The sequence below is a fragment of the Genypterus blacodes genome, unplaced genomic scaffold (assembly GCF_046128005.1).
Source record: "Genypterus blacodes isolate CSIRO-AG114 ecotype Tasmania unplaced genomic scaffold, CSIRO-AGI_Gbla_v1 ptg000029l_1, whole genome shotgun sequence".
Taxonomy (NCBI): Eukaryota; Metazoa; Chordata; class Actinopteri; order Ophidiiformes; family Ophidiidae; genus Genypterus; species Genypterus blacodes.
Genome location: NW_027466842.1, coordinates 6,852,967 through 6,871,427, shown reverse-complemented (window position 1 = coordinate 6,871,427; position 18,461 = coordinate 6,852,967). Strand labels below are relative to the sequence as shown.

Below are 18,461 nucleotides of genomic sequence, written 5' to 3'. Positions count from 1 at the left end.
CTGTAGAACGTAAACGCTATGTGCAGAATGTGCTTCCCTCTTCTGGTGAAATAGGTGTAAGACAGAAGTGAGAAAATTAGTGAAAAAAAAAGTGTAAAGTGGTAAATCATGACATCACCTTCACTCATTACAATACATACCATTTATTGACAATTATGACTTTGACAAAGATTTAGATTTTTTTTTTAACCCTAAAAAACATCTATATCTGTAAACCCTAATTCAGAGGAGGAAGTACACAAAGGAAAACAAAGGAGCAAAATACCCTCATCCTGCCACACAACAGGATGCATGATCATTGCAAATCCATGTCCTGTAGTTTACATCATAGCATATACAAAGAAATGGCGGTTTGTGTTCCGCTCCGGCCTCTGTGTGTCACAATGCAGCTAGCTCAGAGATTGAAAAGAAAAAAAATACTGGCTAGAGCTGAATTCATATTTACAAAGGAAGCCAAGTTCTCAAAATCAGCTAATCTGAAGCTGATGGTAACAAGATGAGGATGTTGCTTTAAAGCTGCTGACAAACAAGTCCACCATACAGTTAGAGCAGAGGATGCAGCTCAGCTTTGACCTTTTTTGGCTTCTACAAGAGGGTCATCCTTTAATGAACCCAACGTTAAACTTCACCTCAAGACATAATAGAATTTTCAGTAATCAAATCGCATCACCAGAATTAAATCCCCAAACTGCCCAAAAGTCAACACATCCCACTAAATGATACACCACTGATCTGTAAAGTAAAACATTTCTGACCGTGTTTGCAAATCAGAAAACTAATTTATAAGCATCCATCTGTAAAATCGTACCCATGCCTACGCCCATGATTGGAATGATAACTAGGATGACTCCAGCTGTAAGTCTGAAAACGCTTCTGAGAAATTCAGACAATCACAAAGCAAATCTGCAAAACGGTTGAGCACATGAGAAAGAAATATTGTTTCTAGTTTTGTGATAAAGTACAAACAACTACTGTGTGGTTGCATGATTCTGCATGATGTATGACTGAAAATGGAGGCTTTCCTTATTTATAGCTGGAGAGAAATATTAATCGCTAAAACAACAGATTTGATGAAGAGAATCAGGCATAAATTACTAGCAACTGAACTTAATTTTCCCAACAAGGAATCAGTTTGAATAAGCGTGGACCAACTTTCCACAATATGTTCTGATTGTAGACGCAGTACTTTTACTCATGACAAAGTTGGATAATATGCTGGCGAGTCCTATTTTATAGATGGAGACTCCAGAGGTCACCTGGGGGAGGGAGCAGCCAAAAAAGGTGTGTGTGTGTTTGCATACATACGGCTTCAGGTAGCAGCCTCCCTTGTGGATTTACATGTACATACAGTACGTATAGCACATACCGTGACTGTGATTAGAGTGTGTGTGTTTTTAGTCTGTAAAGCGTGTTGGAGTGCTGGGTTGATTCAGCCCCATTGTTTTACAAAGCCAGCCAGCAAAGTCCACCTCCTCCGCCTCAGCCCTCTTGATAAATGTGTGGTTCTGCAACAAAACAAAGACAATTGAGTGAAAATATGAGGCAAGACACCGAAAAACAGCCAAAGGCTGCTGTGCTTTGCTTGAGTGCAGGGAAGCCCCAACTGCTGAGATGAGCTTCAGGAGCATTTTCAGGACCAATGCAGACATTTTGTTTTGATACTTTTGGTCTAGTGCTTTAAGGATTAGTGTTAACAATTGAGTCCAAAACCATTTGGATGGGAAAGCTGCATCAATTGGTATGTGTCTTGGCCTTAATAGCCGAGTGTGTGCAGTATTAGTGGGCATATTGAAAAAATGGCGTTCAAGCAAGAAGTTCAATGTTCCTGTTGTTAACCAACGACAATATGTGAGGTTCTCATTTCAAAAACCACAAACTTTTACACATCACATTGCTGGTTTTCAATGGTCCAACATATTGGAACCAATATCCAGAATGTTACTATAAACTATAACTATCTGAACCGAGTCTAAGCATGTAACAGCCTAACAGGATCCAAAGAAAGTATCAGTGTACATTCAGAGTGAGTCATAGTTTGAGTCAAACACTCACCATCAACATTTTCAAGTCTGCCCTCTCTGCTGGATTTTTGATGAGACTGTAGAAATGCACAAGAGAGAGGAATGTTCACTGCTGTGCTTGTATTTGGTATATATACATGCAGACCAGTTACTAGCAGGCCTTTTTCCCCACAATGCAATGACGGAAATGTGTATCCAGAACGAATTAAACACCATTTACAGACAAATCCTGCCTCACCACTTTGTCACAAAGTCCTGGAAATCAGAGGTGAATACGCCATGTGGCAGTTTGGGAGGAGGCTGAAATGCAGTAAAATCAAAATGGGATTATACCAGAGACAGTGGAGAGACTTAACAGTTTTCATAATCTTAAATAGGCAGAACTTGTACACAATACCTGAACTGGTACTAATGGTAATAAGGAATGACTGCTTCCATGCTTTTTGAATCAGAGCTTAAGTACAAATTGTTTTTGTGACCATTTAAATTCACCTCACCTCATTGACTATGTAATCCAGGAGTTCAAAGATGGCCATTGCAGGTCCATTACCTACAGAAGGGGACAAAGTAATCCATCTTTTCTATGAAACGTACAGAGAGTGAGAGGCAATAGAAAGAAATGTGTACAATAGAAAGAAGAAAAAGTGTGTTTACCAGTGACAGGTCTGCCCGGGGGTCTGGGTCTGGGCGAAGTGCTGTGCGTCCCTCCCTCAGCGCCATCCCTGATAGGCCTACCGAATATGGTCTCCAGTTCTTTAGCGTCTGGAGGAGGAATGGGGAAGCGTCCAATCGACAGCTCCACAAGGGACAAGCCCATACTCCACACATCCGACTGCACTGAGTAGTGGGTTCCCTGCAATCTCTCAGGCTATGCAAGAATACATAACAACCATTTTATTTCAATGAATAATATTCTGCTGTTGAATTTAGTTATTATTTGACACCAGTTGTAGGTAAGTTATTGATCTGACTTAAGATCATCTGTTATCCTTTTCCGTTTTTGGAGGCATAATTCAGGAGAGCCCAACCTACCGACATGTAAGATCTCGTCCCAACAAAAGAGTTGGCCATAGAGTCGATGAGCTGCCCGCTCACGCCGAAGTCGCACAGCTTGATCTCACCGCGAGAGTTCACCAGGATGTTAGACGGCTTCACATCTGAGACAGGTATAACAACACCAACTGTAACACCATTCCAATCACTTTGATCCCTATCTGCTCCAACAGAATGACTGAGTTAAAGCTCAACAATGTTACGGGTTAAATTTACTGCCAAATTAAGACAGATTACTTTGAGTCTAAAACATATTTGGTTGAATTTGTTTTTAGACATGTTCAGAGTTGCTTAAACAGCTTTAGCAGGTGAATAATGTCTCCATGTGCTTTTTAGTTGATCCTGTATGTTTTACCTCGGTGCATGATCTGGTGTTTTTCTCTTAGGTAAGCAAGTCCTCTTAAAACCTGGACAAAATACAAAAGTGAATTATTATAGCTCATCTCCATTTGAAAATCAAAGTAAAAAAAATGCCCCAGATAGACACTGGCTTCATAATCTGAGGCATATAAAACAATGAATAAATTACAGTCCCAAAATGAACCAACGTCATATCATATTACAATACAGGAGACAACACACGTACAGCGATGCTGACTTTGCCAAGGATCTCCTCTGGGACCCTCTTGGCTTCTTTCAGCACCTGATCCAGTGAGCCACCGTCCTGCATAACACATAGACACAACATGAAAGAGGAGAGTTAATTACAGAGAGCAGTGGGGTTGCATGAACAAGAGTCCTTCTTAACTAAACAACGCATGAAACATGGATGAGCGAGTATATTTTTCTCCATTCATTGTCTTGTGTCTGGAAACCAGATTACAAACAGAACTGCATTTGTTAGAGCAGACCTCAGAGATGATTAAAGCCTCATTGTTCCCAACCGTTGTCTTTCGTAGAAGGGAGTGAGGATCATTATGGCATCACATTTCTGAAATTACCCTACACAACCGCCCCACCAACTCTACCGTTCTTCCAGTCTCTCACCATGTGCTCCATGCAGATGCTGATCTCTCCATCACAGTAAAAGGCTCCATAAAAGCCCACAATGTAGGGAGAGTTGCACTCGTGCAGCACCTGAAGCTCTCTGATGATCTGGTTTCTGATTGCAGGCTTGATTTCGAGATGGATGAGCTGAAACAGAGGTATTGAGGTAATCTATGCATTTTCCAATACTGGATCAACTTTGTAGGTGAAAATAGAAGGTTTTTGGCACATTTTATCGATAAGTGACCAATTGGAAAAGTTGCTGATTAATTTAAATTAATCATTTTTGCCAGCATTGTTTTAGTTACAATGATGCATTTGACCTGGTGTTAAGGCGAAATTGAGCGATTGTACACCTGGATTTAGGACTATGATGTTCAATAATGATCAACAGATGAATCTATACTGAAAAGATAGATAGATAGATAGATAGATGATCTATGTAAACTTTACCTTTCTGGCCATGATGATGCCTGATGGTTTGTGGCACTCCTTGTTGACTACCCCTCCATTGCCAGCACCCAGTTCACAAATCCGTTGGAAGTCGTCAATCTTTAACTCGCCTACTTTGGCCTTCTGGGTCAGAAAAGCTTCCAACCTTTTCTTCTGCTGTTCATCCAGATCCAACTCGACCAGGACCTTTTTCAGAGCTTCCAAATTTGCCCTGGGAAATTTGGGGGGAAAAAGACAAAAAAATACATCTGTCCACATTCAGAATGCAAATGGACTCTTCAAGTGTATCTTATGATTATGCCAACGTACTCAGAAGCGATATCAGCGTTGGTGGAGGGAGACAATCCATCACCGGTGGGTGCGATGTTTAAGGGCCCCGGTCTTTTTTTAGGAGGCATGATGATGTCAGATGTGCTTCAGACTCTTCCTCTACCTACAAGTTTAATTCACTTAGCGCTTTCTGGTGCTTCTCAAGTCAGGTTTGATTGGAAATCGGGAAAAATTAAAAATTCAATTATTTCCTCTGCGAACGATTTGGAACGAAGCATAAACACGGAAAGCTAGTTAGTTAGCCATCTGTTTTCAAATTTGACTTCCTGGAACAGTGACACGGGTTTAGGGAAGTTAGTTCATTCAAGTTGCATAAATTATGCGTTCACGACTTTGCTCATCTTAGATAAATGTTGTCTGTTTCAGAATACTGTGAACAAATCTGCGTATGGCACCATTAAAGCTAAAACGCTAGGCTAGACGACACCGTTTTCAATGAGACGCTGCTAATAGTCTTTAAGCAACTTAACAGGCCATATAACATTATTGCCAATGCATCGAAGGGGCTAATTTTAATACCAGCTACGCAAAAGGTTTATTAAATATCCAAACCAAGAGCCATGACAGACACAAGTTAAGCTAGCTAGCTAGCTAACTTCATACTTGCTGCCGTGTTGTGCGCTACCTAGTGCCACTGTCAAGCCAATCAAGCACCCAGATCTCCTCCACAGCCGGTAGGTTATGATCGAAGCCTGGGCCGAGCAGAGCTGTCGTCGGTCTGGATGTCCGCACTGGTTCTACACCGGCTACCAGGACCAACAGTCTGCAAACGGGGACGCGGAGAAGTACCGGGGATGCAGTTTAGCCATCCGTCATCCACCTCTGCGCCGTCAAACTAGCCGCCCATTATAAGAACTGGGATGTGCGTCTGTTCTCAACTTTACGGTAATCGTTGTGCAAGTACAGAGTACAATTCCACCATAACGACAATAGGGGTCATTGTTTATTAATTTTCCAATTCACGACATAGCAGTCCTAGAAACACACTTTGCATTTATGAAATATTCTTCAAAAAAACAAACTTTAAAGGCTCTGTTTACGAGCAATACTTTTTCAAAAGCACTTGCACAGAATATTTAAAGAAAATAACAGTCTGTATGTGCACTGTGTGTTAAACATTATGAATAACTATTAGTAATGTTCATTAAAAAGTTAGTTAGCCATCTTATCTTAAATACCAGCATTTTATGAATAAAATGGAATACAGAGCATTGCAGTCGCCAGCCCTTATTTACATTACATTACGATCATTTGGCAGACGCTTTTATCCAAAGCGACTTACATTACATTACCACCCTTCGCAGAGGGGGGAGCAATTGAAGGTTCGGTGCCTTGCTCAGGGGCACCTCGGCAGGGGCTCGAACCGGCAGCCCTCCGGTTTTCAAGCGGAAGCACTACCCACTGAGCCACTGCCTCACACTTAAATACAATTTTAAATACTTTACGATGTAAAGCTGAACATTTAATTCATGGACAGATGGGGAAAGAGAGTACGAATGAGACAGCACCATGCATTGTTTCCTGGCTTTCTGCGTTGTCACAACTCCTATCATTGCTGTTTTCCGTCAGGAGGGGGTACTGATTTCTTTACATTCTGTTGTTTGAGTTTGATCTGAAGGCCTCGTGGATGAGAAACAGCTTTGAGACACAAAAACGACAGAGAAATGTTAACATGTTAGAGGGAAAACGTGTCTTATAAGATTTGCTCACGCGTATCCAATTTGTTAGCGACATACCAGTATCCTCTGATGGGTTTGGCCTCGTGAATGAGGTCAGGAAGCTTGCTGTTTCTGGTATCTGGCAGCAACATGCCAAGAACAGCAGCAATAATGGCGACTGTGCCAAAAATAATGTATGGGAGCATCTTGTTGTAAACACCTGAAAACATAATTAAAGACACTGTGATTACTATATATGTGATACATTAAGTGATTTTAAGGTGTGGTTCCTGACCTGCATATTGAGGCTCTATGAGTTTAACATGTCATCTTTCTTACAGGTTTGCTGAAATAAAATCCTGATAGGATCCATAACTTTGACGATTAACCATTTTTAAAGTCCATTAAAGTATTTTTTGAATAGCCTCCGTTTCATTCTTTACACATACTCAATCTCTGACCTAGTGTACACACTGTTCCTCCCTCCCTCTCTTTGTAGCAGCATCCAACTCTTATTGTTTGAGACAAATTGTGGTGTGTTCGTCTTCTCTTATTCTTCAATCAACAAAATCGACCAGTGTAAACAGTGCGCACAAATACAAATATGAAATCAGAAGTCAACCAATTAAGTACTTACCTATGTAGATCACATAGGGACAAATCATTGTGCCAACACGTGAAAATGTGGAGGCCAAGCCTGTGCCCCTATTCCTGACCACAGTGGGCATCAGCTCAGTGGTAAACACAAACATGAGGCAAAAAGCAGAGGCCACACCCAGTTTTCCAAGAAAGGCAAACATTTGGAATATGACAGTCATGTCTGAGGAAACAAACATCTATAAATAACATACAATAATAGACATCATATTTTTTAGCCCGATTTGTGTATGCACAGTGTGATTCGGTCAATATTGTATGTTGATAATATGAACCTTCAGGAACCAGCTTGATTACTAAAAGCAAGATGCCACAGAGCAGCATAGTGATGAAGACCAGGGTGGGTCTCGGCAGCCGGTCGATCAGCAGCCAGGTGGCCACATATGCCACAAGATCAGAGATGGCAGAGATGAGGCAGTTCATGTTGCTGGTGTTCAGAGACATACCATAGAAGATGGTTGTGATGGCTGTCCTGCAAGAATACAAGAATCTAGAATGAAGAGCGAATTATGAATGCCCATTTCTGAAATTTTGCTCCAGTAAGAGAGCTTTGTGTGTTAATCATCATCATCATCATCGTCATAATAATCATCAAATCAAATCAAATATCGATTTAGAATAAGGAAGACTTCTCATTACCATAGGAAGGCATTTACAGATGTTAAATTCCTCATGTTCATGGTGCAGATGAAATCCATCCAAGTATACTTTGGCTCCTCTTCAAGATCCCATGCACCATCTTGTTGCTAAATCAGACATTTAAGAAGGGATACAGAATAGTCACAATCATATATTGTAAAGATAATAGTAGTTATACTGCTAATAATAGTAATAAAGCACCATTAGCTCTATGTACTCCTCAGATTTAAATATGACATCTGGGGCAGCCACTTTGTTCATCCTGGCAGCTTTTCGAATGACACGTTCAGCCTCTTCTATTCGACCTTTACACAAAAGCCAACGAGGGGACTCGGGAATCACCCTAAACAAACAATGAGATATTTGTTTATTGAATAGATGGGAAACATTGTAGTTTATTAAGAAAACATGAAGGATAATCCACCACTTATAGTTAGATGATCTCTGCCAGCCATTTGAAAGGGATCAGTATTACAGTGATCGATACATATGGACATTCATGTATCCTGTTGAAGTTAAGATCAATTTTAATGTTAAGCGATTTATTATCATCAAGTTTTACGCAGCTTGAAAGCATAAATCACTGGGGAACAGAATGTGTTTGTGACTTCCCATTCAGATAATCCGGACATACTGATACTAGGAATTTTGAGAGTGAGTTAAAAAGGGATAAGGATAAATATGTGTAAGAGCAAAGTAATAAGTTATAGTTGTAACATTTCATATCAGTTTTACCACCACATCGGAATTGTGAGCAAACTGGGCAAAGCTGTAGCAACAAGTAACATCGTCGAGCCTCGTATGAAGTAGGCAAAGAGTGGCAGCAAGGCATAACCCAGGCCAAAGCCGACTGCACTGCCCATCATAGCAAAGGTCACTCTGGCGGTCTGGCTCAGGATCTCACACCCTGAGTAAGAACAAGATCATCAGGATGAGAGAAAACAAACCCTGCGGCTCATTGAAAGCCGTCCAACAAGTTCACAACATAGTCATCTTTTAGTTCATAGTTCTTTACTTAAGACTGATATGTCAAGGGAATGCGGACACAACTACACCTTGCAGCAATCACATACAGAATATAGAAACTTTTATTGTGTCAAATCACAATGCAAACAAGGCAATCCAAAATGTGTCTTGCGTGCCCCTCTTACACAAACACACATGCTTTACAGAGGGGTCAGCACAGGTGATATGGCACGCGTGGAGCAGTTTTTTGGGGGTTCGGTGCCTCGCTTAAGGGCACCTCGGCAGTGCCCTGGAGGCAGACGGCAACTCTCCAGCTGCCAGTCCACTTTTGTGGTCCATACAGGACTCGAACCAGCGACCCTCCGGTTCCCAAGCTGAGTCCCTATGGACTGAGCTGCTGAGTGCCTATGAACTGAGCTACCGCCGCCCCATCACATGCCATTGTTGCGTCATCTTGCTCATACATCATCATATAATGTATTTGTGTCACTTGTGGTTAAACTACAATCAAACTTTAATTACTACTATGATCCTTATTCATTAGTTGTTTTTGCAAAGTAGGCCTAATCAGTCACACACAATAAAGACATAAGGACAACATGTTGCCTCACCCAATACGATTGATGTGATGTAATTGGACAGACCTAGTCCTCTGAAGAAACTGAGGGCACAGAACATAATCCAGTTGACTGAGGCGGCTTGGATCAACGGAGTGACTGTTAGCATGACTGAGAAGGTAAAAAACACTGGCTTCCTGCCAAACCTGGGAGATAAGCCAAAAAGACAACACTTCATTTAGCATACATACACCAATTAATTAGGCATACCTTGCTATTTGTATTCTTACTTTTTAGTGACATATGTACATACTTGTTTCCCTTTTGGAGTTGTGTGCAGTGAACTTAAATGACCCATTGCATCTCAGTGTAGTCTGGATGACGGTTTAAAGTGCGTTGACAGCGAAAAAGGATATTTGCCTTTGTGCAAAATTTGAAGTGAGTAATGGCAGCAAATGACAGTATGAAGTAGTTTATTCAGGCTCATCCAAATATGCAACAGCATGGACTAAATTTGGTGTCGTTTGGATGCAATTTCAAAGGCTGGATAAGAAAATGTCAGTCAGATTTTAAGATACTTAGAGCTGCAAAATATATATATATTTATATACAGCAGACCATTCTACTGTATCAAATGAGTCTTAGTCTAATGTTAAGTTATTTAAAACAAGGGGGTCTAGATGGGGTTTCTTCAACAAAGGTTGTGCTATGCTATGCTTGGACCTTGGGAAACATGTTGCAAAATTGGAGTGAAGATAAGGAGGAAATAGAAGCCTGAAACCGCTGTAACACACACAATCAAAACTGCCAAATTGTAGGTGTGTCAGGCTGTTGTAAATCAAGAAAAGACATGACCAGCCATCATGCCTGGCTGTTGTGTGTGGCGTAAAATAAAATTCAACTGTGCCAGAGCTTACCGGTCTGAGAAATGGCTACCGATGAAGGATCCACACAAGACTCCACCAAAGAGCAAGGAGGTGGAGAGAGGGACTTTCCATGCATTGTCACACACTAGATCCCACTGCAGATAAAAGGGGAAAGGGTAGTTAACCAGACAACAATCGGTCCCAACCATCCGTACGGAATTGCACTAAAGCTCAGCAGAACAATCACAACAATTTGAAAAAATCCGTAATCGCCCAGGAAAGACGTGGTTTCCTCATACTCGTGGGATTTGTCATTGGGCATGATTGCAGATAAATGTTCCAAACTTAATGTTCCAGGCTCCAGGCTCCAGGCTCCTCTGTACAGATTATCACGCCCTCTACCTTGGTGACTGACATCATAAAAAGTCGGCAGGTCGAGACGAAATTTAACGCACCTCGTCTTTGCAAACCAAATTCTTAAACTAGGGGTCGACCCCAAACGGGGTCGCCAAAAACTTCCGTGGGGTCGCCAAATGATTTGTTTCTTCAGTCGGAAATTAGCTGTTATAACGCCTGATGAAACAACGAAAAATAAAATGTCAATACAATGAAAATCTGCCTTTTTCTAATTCCTACACGCTGTTAAGAGGAGGGAGAGAGAGAGAGAGAAAGTTATCCAGCTTTAAATGGCTCTGGTTTCGTATCGTTTATTGGTCCTCTGATAGAAACAATGTAACTATCTGCGCCCTCAACTCAAACTCAACTTCTTCCCGTTTTTTTTACAAAACGTCATAGTTAACACGCCACGTTACCAGCCACGTTTGCGTTACTAGCCACTTTTCTTGCGTAACTAGCCACTAGCCTAGTTATAACTTTCATGGAAAATGGACAGGTGGCTGCTCAAAAAACCTGATATAAGTTTAGAAGTGCCATCTACCTCCAGTTGTGCACCTACTCCTCCGCGATCCTCAGATGGGACAAGTCTGGCCGGAGGTGAGAATAAAAAAGAACCACCAACGAGGCGCCGCCGATACCAGAAAGAATTTCTTGAATATGGATTCACGTGCCAGGTAAAACATGAGCTCGACCACCCACAGTGTGTTATTTGCGGCGATGTTCTGGCAAATGAAAGTTTAAAACCTACAAAAATGAGACGACATCTCGAAAGCCGACATCCCGATGATGCTCAAAAACCCATGGCATTCTTTTTACGAAAAGAAGCTGCGCTGCAAAAGACTGTAGTGCATAGGCAAGCTACTGTGCCCACCAAAGCCTTGGCAGCGTCATACAAAGTGGCCCACCTTGTAGCCAAAGCACAAAAGCCACACACAATTGCTGAAAGCCTCATCCTTCCTGCAGCAATTGCGATGACCACTGCAATGCATGGGGAAAAGATTGCAAGTGTGCTTAAACAAATTCCCCTCTCCAATGATACCATGTCCAAGCGCATTAACGACTTCGCTAATGACATGAAATGCCAGCTCAGAGAGAGTGCAAAACTGCCAGTTAGACGAGTCTACTGACTTGATTAATGTCGGAAGGTGTACCGGTGGAGACATTTTTAACTGTCTTAATGGTTGGATGGAGGAGACAGGCCTGTATTGGGATAACTGCATAAGCATATGCACTGACGGTGCCGGGGCTATGCTGGGAAAACATAAAGGACTGAAAGCAAAGGTCCTTAGCGTTGCACCACATGTCAAGTTCACTCTCTGCATTATCCACAGGGAGGCCCTGGCATCCAAGACACTTGAACCCGATCTTAACAATGTTCTCCAAACAGCAATCCAAATAGTGAATTCGATCAAATCGCACCCTCTAAATTCAAGACTCTTCACCCTTCTCTGCCAGGAAATGGCTTCATGTCTACACATGAATCCCTTCTTTTCCATTCCGAAGTAAGGTGGCTTGCACGGGGCAAAGTTCTTACACGCCTGTTTGAGTTGCGAAGCGAGGTGCGCACCTTCCTCTCAGACGCGCATTCCCCTCTTGCAGACCATCTCACTGACTCGAAATGGATATCACGTCTTGCCTACCTGGCGTGCATATTTGACAAATTAGATACTCTCAACCTGTCATTACAAGGCCTCAACACTAACATCCTGACCCTCTCGGACAAAGTGAACGCTTTCACAAAAAAATTGCAGCGTCGGCAGCCCGTGCAGAGAGTGTGGATTTGAAATGTTTTCGGAGCTGCATGACTTTTTGGAGGAGAATGACATGAATGCCAATTCATTGAAAGCCTCAATAAGCTCTCATCTCCGAAGTCTCCTCGACAAATCATCAGTACTCTCTCACGGAAAATGTAGAGCATTATGACTGGATAAGACAACCATTCACCAGCTGCTCCTCAAACAACCTGCCATCTGAGCTCGAGGATGCGCTGATTGAGCTGTCCAGCGACCGCACATTACAGATGTCGTTTGCATCAAAAACTTTGGATGAATTCTTCTCAGTCAGTTGCGCAGGAATACCCCGGGTTGTCCAAGGCTGCCATGGACATTCTCATGCCTTTTGGATCGACCTATCTGTGCGAGAAGACATTTTCGTCCCTGGCCTATATAAAAAATAAATACAGATGTCGGATCAGCAGCATGGAGGAAAATCTACGTGTTGCTGTGAGCAGCATCGATCCTAGAATTGACCTGCTATGTTCGTGGAAGCAGGCCCATCCTTCTCATTAACATGGCCTATTTGTGTTATTAAAGGAAGTGAGATCGTTCTAATCATAAATACACACTGTCTCTCTGTTGTGACTCTTGGCTACCGTTTTAGATCTGGACTGGTTCTGATGATTTGTGCATTTGTTTATTTGCTTTGTTTGTTCCGGTTCTTGTTCGTGTTAATAAATTGTTGCAGCCCAGGCTATTTCTTACACATTGCCTATTTGTTTTTGCTTGACTGAAAGTTGTTAACATGGGTTTGCAATAGGTTTTGGGAAAGTGGGGTCGCCAAATCTCTCCAGTTTTTTTTGTGGGGTCGTCAGACAAAAAGTTTAAGAACCACTGACCCAATCAGTATGACAACGCTGCCACTCAACACGCTTTATCAGCAAAGACGAGCCGATGGCGGAAGCAGATGGAGAGAGGAGAGAGGTGTGACATATCAGCTTGGAGGAGCAAATATTTGGAAACACTTATGCAGGCTATGCCTGCCGGGCCTTCTACATGGCCTCCAAGAAGTGCCATTCCTGTCATTATCCTGTGTTGTTGTCAGTTGTGTTCATTTCCTGTTTTATTTTGTAATCGTCTCCAGTAGTTTTTCCCGTTACTTTACTTCCTGTCCTTGTGTGCCATGATTGTTGCTAATTGGTTTCACCTGTGTCTGTTTAGTTTGCTTTTGTTCCATGTTCTGGTTGTATTTAGTTTGCTGAGCATTATTAAGCGGTAATATTTGAGTTTACCCCATTTTCCTGTAGCCATGTTTGTATTTGAGTTTCCCCTGCAGTGTCCTGTGGCTTGGAGCATGCTGCTTAAGTTTGTCTGTCTGTTATGTTTTCTCTGGATGTTCTGTCTTTCTGTAATCTGTGGCCTTGCAATTGAGTAGTGATGGCGAGAATAAGCTTCATGAAGCTCTGAAGCTTTCCATCCAATTGGTTCACTCATGGGCCGAAGCTTCTCGGTGCTTCATTTGCTTTACTGTCCCATCAAGTGGACAATGAATGTAAAACAGTCAGCGTGATTATAATGATGCGATGGCCTTGGTGTGCAAAGCTTTGAAATAAATAAATCAGGAGTGGTTAACCAGTCCAGCTCATAGAGCCACAACACATCCCAACACCATTGTGAAGAGCCATAGAGAAGAGGTGACGGAGAATAAATCCAAATACAGGCTCGCGGTGAAATAACTAACAACTCTCTCACTCACTCACTCACAGAAAGAACTAAAAATACAGAAAGACAACCCATGACTTGATGGGAAAAGAACTGGAAACAAAAGATAATGATGATAACCCACACGGGTATGCTTAAAGATTAACTAATAAAGAATGTTCAAACTGTAAACAAAGAGACCAGTCCATCCCATAATCAGACGGGCTCTGGAGACAGAGAGACAACAGCAGTGCAAAACGTCTGGTGTTCATCTTCATATTTTCGTTTAGAAAAAAATCGGACAGCTTTTTGTCTGTATTGCCAAATATACAGAAAAATCAGTGAGCACTCCAGCCGAGCTGCACGTCAGCCGGCAAAGAGCCGCAGGTTGCCACCCCTGCTCTTGGGGGTTCTCCAATCTTACAATGTTTGGTTCACCCAGGTACGTTTGGACCTTTTTGGGTCCTCGCTATCAAACGCGCAATAAAGTCCCAACTAATTCCACAAAATGTGAGAGCGGGGGATCGATTGCGTTTCGCTGCCCCTCATATTTCGAATCGTTAGCCAAACATGCCAACCAGCTCCTGCCTTCTGAATCAGTCACGTGGTATGGCAGGTTCGCGAGGCTTCGAAAGTCACATTACATTACATTACATTACGGTCATTTAGCAGACGCTTTTATCCAAAGCGACTTACAATAAGTGTGTTCAACAAAGGTAGATAAAAGAACTTCAGGTCACAAGAAATCGTAAGCGCATTTCCTTCCTAAACCAACAGCTAAGAGCATAACTAGAGCTAGAGTAGAAGTGCAATAAGTTAGGTACTATGATGAATGAGAAAAAACAAAAGGACAGATTAGAAGTGAAAGATTAGAAAACAAGAGCATCAGAAGAGCTAGGACAGAGTAGGTGATGTCCTAAGAGGGAGGATCCGGGTAGTGTTTCTTGAAGAGATGGGTCTTCAGCCTGCGGCGAAAGATGGGTAGCGACTCCGCTGTCCTGACATCAGTCGGGAGAGCATTCCACCACTGAGGTGCCAGAACAGAGAAAAGCCGTGACCGCATCGATCGCAAGCAGGGGCCGCTGAGCGCCGGGGCAGCCAGTCGCCTGGAGGCAGCAGAGCGAAGTGGTCGGCCGGGGGTGTAGGGCTTGACCATAGCCTGGAGGTATGAAGGAGCTGTTCCTTTCACTGCCCTGTAGGCTAGCACCAGAGTTTTAAACTGGATGCGAGCAGCTACGGGGAGCCAGTGTAGAGAACGGAGAAGGCAAGTTGTGTGGGAGAACTTGGGAAGGTTGAACACCAGACGAGCAGCAGCTTTCTGGACGAGCTCCAGAGGTCTGATGGCGGAAGCCGGGGCGCCAGCAAGGAGGGAGTTGCAGTAGTCCAGGCGGGAGATGACAAGAGCCTGGATCAGCACCTGCGCTGCCTTGTCGGTGAGGAAGGGACGGATCCTCCGGATGTTGTAGAGGAGGAATCTGCAGGAACGCGTCACCGAAGCGATGTTTGCCGCGAACGACAGTTGGTCGTCCAGGGTCACACCCAGATTCCTCGCGGTCCGAGTAGACGTCACCACGGAGTCATCTATGGTGATGGTCAGGTCTCGGTGCGGGCAGCCCTTCCCTGGGAGAAACACCATCTCGGTCTTGTCCAGGTTGAGCTTCAGGTGGTGCTTCAACATCCACCCCGAGATGTCTGCCAGGCAAGCAGCGATGCGCGTCTCCACTTGGGCGTCAGAAGGAGGAAACGACAGAATCAGCTGGGTGTCATCAGCATAGCAGTGGTAGGAGAAGTTATGGGAGTGGATAACCGAACCAAGAGATGTTGTGTAGAGGGAGAAAAGAAGAGGGCCCAAGACCGAACCTTGCGGAACCCCAGTGGTGAGCCTACGTGGCTTCGAAACAGAACCTCTCAGTGTTACCTGGTAGGAGCGACCTGTCAGGTAGGACGCGAACATGGAGAGCGCAGAGCCAAAGACACCCATTCCCTCAAGGGTAGAGAGAAGGATCTGGTGGTTCACCGTGTCGAATGCTGCAGACAGGTCCAGGAGAATCAGGACAGAGGAGAGAGAGTTCGCTCTAGCAGTTTGGAGTGACTCGGTCACTGCCAGGAGGGCCGTCTCGGTCCAGTGGCCCACCTTGAAGCCGGACTGGTGGGGGTCCAAAAGGTTGTTCTGGTGGAGGTACAGGGACAGTTGATTGAAGACAGCACGTTCAAGAGTTTTAGATAGGAAGGGTAGAAGGGATACCGGTCTGTAGTTCTTGATGTCTGAAGGGTCAAGAGTTGGTTTCTTTAGAAGCGGAGTGACTCTAGCAGTCTTGAAAGCAGAGGGGAAAGAGCCAGAGGCCAGAGACGTGTTGATGACGTGGGTCAGGTAGGGAAGAAGATCCGGTGCAGCAGACTGAAGGAGAGAGGAGGGGACAGGGTCAAGAGAGCAGGTGGTGGGGCGGGTAGATGTGATGAGCTGGAGGACCTCCTGGGCAGAGAGGGGAGAGAATTGGGACAGAGAGGGAGATGATGGAGAGGGTGGTAGAGACAGGACTGCTGGCGGATGATGGAAGGAGGATCGGATGTCACCACATACGTCACCAACAAACGCCTCGATACGCGCTTCGCAAAAATCTTCGTGGATTACCCGACACACGCTTCGAAGCCTCGACATGAAAGGACACATCACTACAATTGAGTCCTCAACCTTTGTTTTCCTTGCAACAGGATACATGGAAGTGTGGGTGCCTTATTCACAGCTTTGTGTCCAGACTTCCCTTAGCGATGGCACTCGTCCTTTCTGGCTCCTCACACTATTTAGCTCTGAAACCAGGTGATGCAATGGGGCTGCCAGTTTGGAGAAGACACAACTCTCCAGTAGGAGCTTGCAAAACCTAGCAAAGAGCTCAACAGCCAGTTAGCAACTCCTGTAATCTTGCTGCCTCCAATACCATCATCCCGTCACTGCTGCAGGACAAGCTCTCCCAGCTTCACGTGACTCCACCTGCTTGTGGATCACAGACTTCCTGACTGACAGGAAGCAGCACGTGAAGCTGGGGAAACATGTTTCTGATTTGCGGTTCCCCTCAGGGCTGCGTTCTTTTCTCCCTGCTCCTCTCCTTATATACAAACGACTGCACCTCGAGTCTTCAGTCGGTCCAGCTCCCAGTAGACTATGGAGTTTTTTTTCGCTATCAGCTACCTCACCAAAAAAGCACAGCAGAGGATGTTCTTCATGCAGCAGCTGATGAAGTTCAACCTACCAAAGACAATGATGGTGCCTCTTCTACGCTGCCATCATTGAGTCCATCCTCACTTCCTCCATCACCACCTGGTTTGCTGCAGTGGAGCATCCGCTGTGTAGAGAAAATGATCGGCTGTTACCTGCCATTCCTCCAGGACCTGTATGCCTACTGGACCCTGAGGCGGGCAGGCAAGATTGTGGCCGACCCATCCCACCCCGGACAAAAACAGTTTGAAACCCTCCCCTCTGGCAAGGTCTATCAGGACCAAAACCTCACGCCACAAAAACAGCTTCATCCCCTTCGTAGTGGGCCTCATCAACAAGGCCCAGGTCACCCACTGACCGAACAATCAGACTAAAATTGATCTTGCATTTTTGCACAGTTTGCATCTTGCACATTTTGATATGCACTGTATTTATATACACTCATAGCCATAGTGTATATGCTCCAATCTCCAAAGACGCTCCATTGACCCAATTGATAATTGTATTTATACTTTCTGTAAATAACGGTGTATGTTTCATTTTTAGATTTATTTATTTTTTTGCTCTTAATATTTTGGTTGCACCAACTACCAAAACAAATATCTTGTAAGTGAAAAGGCACTTACAAGATATGGCAGTAAAGCTCCTCTGATTCAGATTCTGATCAGTGGCAGCTCCTTCTTCTGAAATTATGGGGCCCAAATACTGCACTTCCTTTAAGAAACAGCGCTTTAAGGCTTTCCAGATGAAGATGACTCTGCACTAAGTCTAAGTGGTATATAATTATATTCATAATGACACTTATAATGTGGTTGAGAGAGTTGTCATTGTTATTGTAATGCTGAGTCGCCCATATTTGTGGATACCGCCACCACCACATGGTGGTGCAAGATAACTGCAAATCGAGTGTTGTGTTGGCAAAAATGCATGCCAGCATAGCTTTCTCTCAGGAACAAGGGGAGGTATGAAAAAGAAAGAGGAAGTGGCATTCAAACAAGTGTTTTCTGGCAATGAACATTTGGCCTTACATTTAGCATGTAAGGCCAGGAAGTAAGTCTGCACAATGGTCAATAAGCCGACTCCCTCCGAATGCCACACCTATCTTCGGCCAGCGCTGTAACCATAGCAACACTTCTCTGTCCAGCAATACCCTCTGACCCTAGAGGAGTGACCCTTGGCCTGAGGGTCATGAAATGGGGTCAGCTCTTGCTGGAAGACAGTAAAAGCACTTCACTGATTGGCTATCAT

The 18,461-nt window shown here is 43.8% G+C and overlaps 1 protein-coding gene and 1 pseudogene across 1 annotated transcript; both read right to left on the bottom strand.

Annotated features, from left to right (window-relative positions):
• Nucleotides 1–123: 123 nt before the first annotated feature.
• map2k2b (mitogen-activated protein kinase kinase 2b) lies at nt 124–5,708 on the bottom strand. The gene is made up of 11 exons (XM_076144792.1): nt 4,824–5,708; nt 4,515–4,725; nt 4,062–4,208; nt 3,661–3,738; nt 3,430–3,481; nt 3,054–3,178; nt 2,676–2,889; nt 2,519–2,571; nt 2,260–2,321; nt 2,053–2,098; nt 124–1,505 (listed from the first exon to the last, which is right to left on the bottom strand). Exons 1-11 carry the CDS (start codon nt 4,910–4,912, stop codon nt 1,395–1,397), a joined length of 1,188 nt encoding a protein of 395 aa, XP_076000907.1. The 5' UTR covers nt 4,913–5,708; the 3' UTR covers nt 124–1,394.
• Nucleotides 5,709–5,729: 21 nt separating this feature from the next.
• LOC142994104 (organic cation/carnitine transporter 2-like) lies at nt 5,730–10,509 on the bottom strand (annotated as a pseudogene).
• Nucleotides 10,510–18,461: the final 7,952 nt, after the last annotated feature.